This window comes from Chelonia mydas, chromosome 7 (genome assembly GCF_015237465.2).
Source record: "Chelonia mydas isolate rCheMyd1 chromosome 7, rCheMyd1.pri.v2, whole genome shotgun sequence".
Classification (NCBI taxonomy): Eukaryota; Metazoa; Chordata; order Testudines; family Cheloniidae; genus Chelonia; species Chelonia mydas.
The window spans coordinates 80,744,137-80,755,304 of NC_057853.1; the positions used below are offsets into that span (position 1 = coordinate 80,744,137).

The window sequence follows — 11,168 nt, forward strand, 5'->3', positions numbered from 1 at the left end:
GGTGGGAGAGACCTGGGTTCAAATCCCTTCTCTAGAGCTGGGATTCAAACATGGGATCTCCCACATCCCAGTTGAGTGCCCGAACTAGTGGGTATAAGGGTACCATTGCTGCTGCCATCATCTCCATTTTGTGCAAGATGCCTAAATCCCCTTTGTTTCACTCTTGCTGAAACACCCCACTTAGACGTTTCCAACGTGTGTTTTGTTTCATCTGAAACAATTTGACAAAATCCACATACATTTGTGATATGTTTTGATTGATTCAAACCTGCATTTTTTGGTGGGGAGGAGGAGGAAAGGGTTGGCTGAAAAAGTCCACCCAGCTCTGAAACTGATAAATAATGACTACTCTTACCCTGTTTTCAATGTTCATGGCACCTGCCACAGCATGGTACAAAAGAATTAATTAAAAATGGATCCCAGGCTTCTAAAATCTACTACACTATCTTTTAGAGACTATATTTTGAACGCTATTCCAGAGCATCTAAATAAAAATCCAAGTGTTAAATGCATGCAGGTTAATGATGTCGTCTTTTTCTCATTTCAGTGTGTCTGTTTTTCAATTAGCTTTGTTTGGCTGGCTGGTTACGGATCAGCTGTGAAGTTGATGGGTAAATAAGTTTGTTTGTCTCCCTCCGTTACTTTTATACATGGGCATCATTGGAAAGCTAATCTGAAACCAGAACGAAACCTGCAAACATGCACAAACACAAAAAGGAAATTAAATGATACAATGATCATGCTAACTGCAAAGAGAGAGAGAGAGAGAGAGTTGGGGCATGCTCCACCCTTGAATGAGCATGGGGATAGGAAAGGCTTCCATTGAAGTCAATAAGAGCCCTGTGCACTTGTCTGAGGGAAGAATTTGGTTGTTGGGGGATTGAATGCATAAAAAGAGAGACATTTTCACTGCTCAGATGGACGAGGCAGTGATCAGGTCTCTTTCTATTTTATGTATTGCACTATCAGAGAGAATGCGCCTTCCTTTCAAACACAAAACATAAAAACCCCTACAAGTTTGGGCTGTGGCAAGACTGTACTGGTTAGCTAGTTTTTTCATTCTGACATTTACAGATGGGATGTTCATGTAGGTCCCTTGTGTGTTTAATATAGTCACTCTTAATAAATGCTAAATGACCGTGAGCTGTATTGAGAAAATTCCAGTTAGAGACAGGACATTAGAGGAGCGGCTTTGAAGAAAGAAGAGTAGTTGTTAATTCATTAGGTCTTTATTTTGCAAACCTGCTTACGTGGATACCTGAATAAGCAATGAGGATGACTACTGCTGCTGTGCTCTTGCCTGCTTTAATTTTAAATGTGCAGAGCTTTATTTTGTTTTTGATTTATGTTCTAGGGCCTAGAGTCTAGGCAGCCATAGCTAGACTCAGCAATGTCAGGTGTTACTGCATCAGGTGGGCAAACAAGAGGCAGATAATACAAATGTCTTTTGTTACTCTATTCTCAGATGATCCTACGCCATGGAAGTGGATGCAAGTTCTGATCACATAGTAACTCTCTGAATTTTACTGAGGGTAAAACATTTTAAAACTGATTTAAAATGGCTAGTAACACACAGCACGTGTTCAGAGAACCCCAGACTAAATTCTCTCTGGGTCTAAATGGGCAAAGCTCCATTGAGTTCAATAGAATTCCTCCCATTCACACCTAAGGAATTTAGCCACTTGCCTATAGGATGGTGGGATTTTTTTGTGTTTTATTTTTTTTGCTATTAACCTTTGGTTAAGGCAGCAGTAAATAATTGGATTGTACATCGTAGAACTCCTAGCAAGCAGAAAGACTGCAAGATAGACTTGCTGAATATACTTTTGCTGATAGATGTCTTCCCTGAAGCTCCCCAGGATGAAGTAGAGGTGATAAAGTAACCAACAGACAGCAAAAGTTATCACAACAATGACCATGGTCCTCACAAACTAGAAAAGTAAAAGGAATACTTTACTTCATTGTCTCTGTGCAATTATCTGAAGTTTCATGTTTATCTGATTTAAAACAATACTGTTCTTCCTCCTGATTTATTAAATCAGTGCATATTTTTATCATATGTTAGGGGTTTTAATGCCTTAGATCAATGAGAACTCCTCCTACACTATTGATGCTGATAGGAGTTCTGAGTGCAAGAAAGCGGAAGGGCATATAGTGACTGTAGATTTTATGTTTCTTTGCATTAATACATTTTAGCATATTAAGGTAGCCTGCTCCATAAGAATTGTTTACAGTCAAATTGGAAATATTAGGGAAAGGTAGATAAAATATTAGGGAAAGGTAACCATCAGTTGAACTAGTGGTGGTGTATAATGGGAAGAGAAATTTCTTCCTGTCTGCAGCATACATAGATCTATTCCTTGAAGCATGAATCCATTGGACACTACCTCCTCCACTCAGTGTAGCCTTGGGCAAATCAGTAAATTCTCCCTGATTGGAAGGTCTCTCTTTTAGAGACTGTCTTATGATAAATTATTGCTTTTCACACTCAGGAGGTCTGTGAAAAGAGCACCTCACCCCCTCTTCTGACACTATTTTGTCACTTTTTCATACATCCTTAATATGCCAATGTGCAATCACACAGCATTGCAAGATTTTGCATGAATGTAAGGTACATTTCACAGCTAGAGTCAGAACTGCTGGCAAGATAAAAGATAATTATTAAGTTTCACTTCTAACCTTTTTTTTGGCAGTAACTTGATGATGATAATAGACTCTATTAGTGAGGTCTCTGGGAACTGTACTACTCCAAAGAGTAATTCCTATAATGCTATATGCGACAAACATCATTATTAAAGGCAGCAGGTAAATCAAGGCAATCACTATGATGTGATACCTGAAAAAGAAAAACAGATACATCTTCACATTTAGCGTGTGTCTCAAAGAGCTTTTGTCCAAGTGTTATACCAATAAAATAAAAACCAGCAGGATCTTCTTAAAGGGGAAAAGGCAAAATGCCACATTTATTGTGGATATAGAAAGAATCAGAGTAAGCAGTTAGTTATAGCTATAACATTCCATTCAATTTCATATTCATTGCCTCTCTCTCTCACACACACACACAGGTTCTGCAAGGTTGTTATCATAGTTACCAGCCTTAGAGTTGCTCATGCCAAGCCACTGTCCAGGTGGCCTGGACATGAGGAGGGAGCAGGACCTTGTCAGATGCTCATCTGATGCTCCTGGAAGTTGGTTTGCAGAATCAGACCCCAAAGTTCTCATTTTCTAGAGTCCATTTTTATAGGAATTTCTTCCTATGCCAGTTTATGGGAATTGCTTCATCAGCAGATGGCACATTCCTGACGGCTCTGTGCTGCCAGATGTTATCTTGTTCTTTGGTTCTCCCATTCTTGAGGCTGTTGGGTGGATTCCAGTCTGCCCTCCGGGAGTCCTCTGGTTATTTCCACTTGATGCCTTCTTCAGCCGATGGACACTGGATTCTTAGGCTGGCACCTCTCTGATCATTCAGTTATTATCCACACCAGGCATCCATCCACATACATCCTCTATCTCTATTTTAATCACAATTGTTAACAAAAGGGCAGGGAGTCTCTGGGTGCTGTTTCTGTTGTTACAGAGTATTGGTTTGAGTCTCTCTCTGTGTGAGTAGTTGTGACAAATAATTGCTTTGAGAACAGACTCTGTCTTAGAATGTACTAACACAATTAGCAGCTTGCAAGTTTCAAACAGAGAGGGAGAGAAACAGTACCAGAAACCAAGAGACCTCTTAATTAGTAATACCCTGGAATTTAAACTATGGGGAATCAAACTCATTTGTGATTTTAATGCAGAACTTCTTTAATATGATCCAACACAAGTGTCTCATACTTCCCACCGATGTGTGTGCACGGTTCCCATTAACTTCCATGGGAGCTGTGCACCTGTATCTGAGAACAGAATTTCACCTTACAGCCTCAATGCAGATGGAAGGAACTTCCACAAACTGTAAAAATGCATTTCTTTCATGTTCCAGTGATCCTTCCTCAAGCTGAAGTCTTGGCTCTTTTTAAGGACAACATTATTTATCTTTTTAACAGTGACTTAGATTTCACGTCAGCTTGTTCAGGGTTCACTGCCTTACTGGGGTCATGACAGAGGGATTTATAGCATTTGTGGCTATAAAAAAAGTTAGCTACAAATTATGGAAGATATAAAATCAAAATTTTATAAAATCATGAAGTACCTTCCAGTACACAAGGACACTGGGCTGAATTCTGAGGTTCTTAATCCTGCAAATTCCTGTTGAAGTCAATGGGAATTTTGCTGGATTAAGTACTTCAAATTTCAATGTATTGGAAGCAAGTGTGGCTGGATTTTTAAGAAAGATAACCGGGAATACTGCTTTGTAAAGTTTTGATAAGCGAATGGCATTCAAACTTAGATTATTATTTATATTGTTTTTTTATTTACAAACAAAAATAAATACTTAAACCAACGGTCAAAGTAGGCGACCTAGCTGTCCCTACTACCGAAACCAATAGCATCTGCTTCAATTGTATATGAGAACACTATTTAATGTTACCCAACAAGTTTCATTTCATGTAAGGAAAATATAAATGTTATGCTTGGTATGATTATTTTAAGCAATCACCATTTATGGGGAGTGAACAACTGATTTAGTCAGTTACAGCAGATGTCATTTTCACATAAACTCTGTAAAAGGATTATGCATTAAGCCTTTAGCACACACTTCTGGCATTAACCACAAAAGGCTATGTATGTGTTTCTTCTCAGAATGATGACATTATGTAGTTATTTGCTACATCAAAGTAGATTACATATTTAGCTAAGTATGTGGTTCCCAGATTATAAAAATATGTGGATTCTTCCTGCCTGAAGTGGGGGGTGAGGGGGATTCACTGGAACCAAGATTTATTGCCTATTTAGCAGACTTTACATTCCGTTTTCTCTTATCACATTCACACAATATAACCCCCATTTCCACCCCTTTGGTTGTCTCCCTCTGCAACATCAGCTGAGTTACAGCACAAATTCTCTGATCAAGGAGATGAACAGCCTTCTCCTAGTTTGCAATGCTGTTTTATTTCTGGCTAACAAGAAGTGCTTAAGGGTACAGTTGTCCTTCCCTTTGCCTCATGGAGGCAGAAGGGTATTACTTCCTTATTGCTCTTGTAACCAAGGGTACTGAAATTAGAAAAACTTCCAGTATACTTTCAAGTGATGCTGCATCGATTTCTCATTTCTATTTTATACAACTGAGAAGTTCTTACATGAGCTGATGCTTCCGTCCAACATCATCTGGCCAGGAGACAATACATTTAGTCTTTCCATTATCAATCATGATCTCAGCATAAAAGCACTGCGGGAAGGCGAGTCCAAAAGCCACCAACTATATTATTCCTATAATTACTTTGGTGCTCACAGCAGAAAATTTGGGCTTAAAGGGATAAATTATAGCCATGTATTTAGGAGAAAAATGGGGTAACATCATTTTTATTGTTGTACCAATAAACTAGTCAAAAATTATAATGAGGGCAAAATATCCCAAATCATGTTTCAATACATAATCAAAACTACATATTTCAATTGGTGCACGTTTTTTGTTTGTTTGTTTTTGGTTTAGTAACTTCCACTGGAAGGAAAAATTACAACATTTTATAACAAGTCACTGCTAGTTTATCCTAAGGGAATGCACTATTGTGTGTGAAACTTATTATACCTTGTATCAACAGTTCCTTGCTCTCTTGGTTAGTATAATAACATCCATAAAGAGAGAACAATCCTTTTGTGTAAGAGTACATGCATAATAGGTTTGCAGTGATCCTCCTTCTTTCTAATCTTAATTGCTGCCTCCTCGCTGTATCTTATAATTTACTAATTTGGAAAGCTTGAATGAACTAAGCTAAACGAAACTTTCTGCAAATACCAACACAAACTACTGTCCATGAACGAACACAGTCCACCTTAAATAACGAAGACAGCTGAATGTGCTGCTGGTGTGGAACTGATGTTAGGCCCAGCTGAATAATTGCAAAGCCAGCTCAGTCCACAAGAATGATTTGCTCCATCATTGCAGCTGTCTCTCACTGAAGCCAGAAAAAAGTACTGAAACTGTGATATGTGTTTGGTCTGAATCTTGGTAGCATGAATTGCATTCACATTTTTAGTAGCAGATGTGTGTATATATATATATATTAAAGCTTTGAGTTACATACTGCTTTGTTGCATGGAATCTATTTCCTGCTAACAGGGAAGATTAAATTAAAGCAAGGTCTCCGCCAAAGCCTCTTATTTTATTCTCAACAGCAGTTCGTGGTCTTGCAAGTCATTTGCCATGTATCTGAACTGTTGATTTTTAGCAGTGGAAACCCCTTGTGTCACCTGCCTCCTCTTTCTGTAACCACTCTCGCACTTGTGTTAGCAGTTTAAGTGGTGTACTGTTGATTCTTTTCTCCCACACCTGTTCAGAACAATCATGTCACATATCTGACTGTAAAATTACTTGGAGGAGTAATGCCTTGTTTTTAACGTCTCTGTGTAAAAACGCAGTTGTATCTTAGAGAATATGTAATCAATTATTCACATCTGCCTTACTCTTTATCATGGTTATGTCAAAGTCCAGCTAGAGTGGAAAACTGCAATTACTTCCTTGATTTCATAGCAAAGGAAGATTGTGGCTATTGAAGAGAATTCTGTGCAGGTCTTCATACAATATAGACATGATAAAGAATACATGAACACAAGCACCATATGTATTGCATATCTGTCAGAGCCTTATTTAGAGAGAAGTAATGTACAATTCCTGTGATACTTTTTGTTTCTTTAGCCTACAGTATATTAAGTTATACTTTGCTAGAACCCGGCCAGGAAAGAGTCAAACAGTAAACAGTCCCCTAAGTGTTAGATTCATAAACTTTTGCAAGCAATCTGTGCTCTATTCCGTTTCTCATGATGAAAAGCAACTCTGAAATAGAACGGTCAACTATGACACTGACTGAGCTGTCAGTGAGGAATTGAACCAAGTGCTGGAGCTAAAGAAGGTATTACAGCAATGCAGAGCAGATTAGTGAGATGATGGTTTTAGATAAACACCGACAAGTTTGGACACTCATCCAAATCTAGAGATTTCTTTTCCCTCCCTCCCTCCTTGCTATGTCCCTGAGCTTCCCTTCTCTTTCTCTTCCCCCACTCCCTACAGGCTTCCATCATGCCCCACTCTACGTGACTTCCTCCCTACTCAGACAAAACAACTGGATCAACTGCACAAACTGTAAGTTTGAACATTATGTGCTTATGAACTTTTCCAAGGGAGCCTGGTGGGGTTTGTTATTTGGAACTTGAATCTCCAGCTACTGATACACCTCTGCCTGGAGGCCTAGGTGTAGCTTGTCTGCATTAGCCATACTGTGCAGGTTCTACAGGTATTGTAATATACAGTGCAGCTGGAAATATTAGCAGATCCTTTGGCTGGCAAGAAAGAAACAGCTCAATGCTAAACATTGTGACAAAGGCAAAATGACTGGAGTCCTTCCCACAGTGATGACTAACAGTACGGTAAGTGACTTTTAGATATGCCACTTTTAGGATAAACTATTTTAAATTACAGTGTTTCATCAAGGTCAGACAACCGAGCTTGAGCAGACATTAACATCTATAACAATAAAAGGAAACAGAATCTTTCAGTTTCCAGGAGACAGTGTCAGGATCTATTTAAGGTCAAGTAAAGGATAGCTAAACATGGTTAGGCAGAGCTGCCAAGTTTTCTTTTTGAACCTTAGCATATGACTACAAAGGTTTTAGTTTTATATTTTTAACAAGAATCCCTAAGAAGTAAAAGTAGATACAGATGAGAATGGGTTGAGGTGGAATGGATTTTTTAAAGTGTTCTTTGGTCAGCTCTAAGGATATACATAAAAGAGTTATCAAAAATCTTTGATTTAAAACCAGAAAAGCAACCTGTCTGAATTCTAAAATCAAAATACTGTTCCCTCTTAAAACATATTTACTTCTATTTGTACTAGCTATGGGCTAATTATCAAGAGCACCAGTCTGTGTGATGATATTATATTAATGTCCGTTAAAATTTGGTAACTCTGTTAATCAGGACATGTTTCTATTTTCAAGTATAATTTTCAGCATATGTTGCATGTGTAATGTTCTGCAAGGGCACAATGACTTATTTTGCAGGATATTATGTAAGCAAATTTGTTTATCCTGAACTTGATTTTTCTATCACAAGGTTGGCAGGGACTGAGTGTGTCACAACAGTTAGTCTCACTTCTGAACAGGACTACTAACTGCAGAAGCTGCTATGATAGCAGCTCCTGATGATTAATTAAATAATGCGTTGGAAGGGTTCCAGAGGGAAGCATGCCTTACCCTTGTAGATAAAGGATGTCATAGAATCATAGAATATCAGAGTTGGAAGGGACCTCAGGAGATCATCTAGTTCAACCCCCTCCTCAAAGCAGGACCAATCCCCAATTTTTGCCCTAGATCCCTAAATGGCCCCCTCAAGAATTGAACTCACAATTTGGTTTAGCAGGCCAAAGCTCAAACCACTCAGCTATCCTTCCCAGGTTCCACTGAGCTATCCCTCCCAGGTTTCTGACAGAGACAGGTGGCAGGAGACTTATATGTTACCCTTATTTGATAGGAGGAAAAATGATCAGACATTGCAATCCCATTGAGAAGACTCAGTGAAACCCAGATATTTCCTGAACTGTGGACACTGAGTCACTGCCTTGAGATGACTTGGGGAAGATAGGAGACTCAGAGAAGGTAGGAGGGGAAAGATTAAAGGTGTTTCTGGTGCTTGGTGGAGAGTGGAGGAGACTGGGGAGACGATTGATCAAAAAAGGATCAAGGAGAAGATCAAATAGGTCTGGAGAACGCCTGGAGGGCACTGGAGAGTTTGGGAGTCAGTTTAGCTTCATTTCACTCCTTTTCCTTTCTTACAGACCATGAAAAATGACTTCCATTGAATTTAGACTACTTCCCAGTAAAGAAAAATGTTTACTCATTGAACATGTGGACCATAAATGTACCCAAACCTTGCAGGTTTCTCCCATTGTGAAATAAATTTTGCAAATCTAATAGAGCATTTTGAAAATATTAAATTGCCTCTTACTTATCAGAGACATTCAAAATCACAATGAATATAATCTAAGTTTTGTTCTTGAATAATAAATCCTAACAACTTGTGGATGCTAAGTCTAGTATCTGAAGCACATTTCTTTGCCTTTTCTTTGTAGTTGCATCTTGATTCAGAAATAACATTGTGGATTATGACCTTTTCAATAAGAGATCATATAAATTCCACCTCCAACCAAATGATGGGTCTTTCTGGGGTGAAAAAAGCATTTGTATTTACATGAAGATTTAGGAATCTCCTATGATATTTAACTTTTTAAAACAAAGCAAAACTCAGAAATGCAAGCCACTTTCGTCCATTACAGTAACCCAGGCTTGAGTCAGATCAGTAACCTAGAGCTGAAAGGGTCTATATCCCGTTACCAATCTCCTAAACTGTCCAATCCCTCAGTAAATATGCAGATATTAATCCTTTTTGTTAATAAACCACTGAAGTGGCAGGCTGTGAAACTGTTCCATAATCCAAGTCTTGCAATAAAATAATCTTCCTTTATCTTTAATTTTTTTATTTACCTTTCCATTGCATCTCTTACCTGTCAGCAGCAATTGCAGTCAGAGAGTAAATACGCACAAACATTGCAGTTATAAGGAAAAAAAGTTCTGAACCTGCAGAATATTTTGCCAAAATACCCGATGTTCTGGCTGGCATAAATAAAATTGAAAAGTGTATTGAAAGCAGCTATAAGTAGATCAGAAAGAGCCATATTAACAATAAAATAATTGGTAACACTCCTCATTCTTTTGTGTGCTAAAATAATCCAGGTGACAGTCACATTGCCAATAATTGATGCAGTAACTATGAAAGAATAAGTGGTAGCCCAAAGAGCTATTTGCCATCCAGGCTGGGTAAACGTTGTTGCAGTCCAGTTGTCGTCATCCTCAGGAGAGTCAGCCAGCGAAATATTGTTAAAGTTTAAAAAGGAAGCTGTGCTCATTTCTTTATTCAGCTAAATTTGGCATTTGATGATTTCTTACAATAAACATTGGTGTTATGAATTCCTCATTTAGATAATAATTAGAAGTAATTAACAAAATGTATCAGAATTCAGTGTATAACATCCTTTTGCCCTGTTTTTCAAGTAATATAATATAGTTCCAAGAGGAAATGTTATATATGAAATACCTCCTACCCAGCCCTTTAATTTATGACATGTTTGAATAGATGAAGGGGGTGGGGGGAGGAAGTCCACGGTGATTTAAGATCCTTTTGTATTTTTTTTTAACAATTCCAGACCTGTGGTGGTTGATCTCTTTCTTTAGATTTTCAGAGGTAAAAAAAAGTAAAGTGTCAAATCATAAAAAGTTCTAATCCAAATGGAAATCCTTCTGGTTCTGAAAAGTGAATCCTTGATATTACAGAATGATAGAAATACAAAGACGTTGTGGTAGGAGTGATGGTATTTTGTTGTCATCTCTTTGTGTTATAAATTTTCTACAGGGGCTTAAAGGGACTTTTGAGAGGAGATGGAGACTACTGCATACAAGAGCTAAACAAACAATTTGACATCATATGAAATTTCATGAGGTGGTGCTTAAACTTTTCTGTGTGGGTTCTTCAAATAATCTCTGAGACTAGTCTATTCCTCTCAAGTTTTATAACCCTAGATGTAGATGGTAGCATTTTACTAATCCCGCATTCCTTTTGCTTCCAAAACTCTCATTGACGTCAGTGCGCATTTCAAGTGTTCAAGGAGTGCAGAAATGGGCCAGTGGAATACTACAGATGTAAATGGAAGTGAACAATACTAAAACAAAAATCCACAGAACACACTAGAATAGTTTTGTAGCAAAATAGAAAGTTAAAAGTTATGGGAAGTTAATTCAATACTATTAGCCAAGGGGAACACTAATTTGAGAAGGGTATTCTCTATCTCTGATGGACACTAACCTGGAATGTGAGAGACCTGGGTTCAGTTCTTTACTACATCAGGGACATCATGTGTGACTGAGCCTCTCTGTGCCTCAGCTCACCATCTGTAAAACAGGAGTCCCAGAATGAACACAGACACTGCTGGAATAAAACTCTGTCCATTATTGCCTAATATGGCGTGATC

At 38.2% G+C, this 11,168-nt stretch overlaps 1 protein-coding gene across 1 annotated transcript; it reads right to left on the reverse strand.

Moving 5' to 3' along the window:
- Nucleotides 1–585: 585 nt before the first annotated feature.
- Nucleotides 586–10,049, reverse strand: TACR2 (tachykinin receptor 2). Its single transcript, XM_037905362.1, is given in 6 exon segments — nucleotides 586–691; nucleotides 1,735–1,931; nucleotides 2,680–2,836; nucleotides 5,232–5,426; nucleotides 9,648–9,700; nucleotides 9,702–10,049. Coding segments are annotated over 6 exon segments (1,056 nt in total).
- Between the last annotated feature and the right edge of the window lie 1,119 nt (nucleotides 10,050–11,168).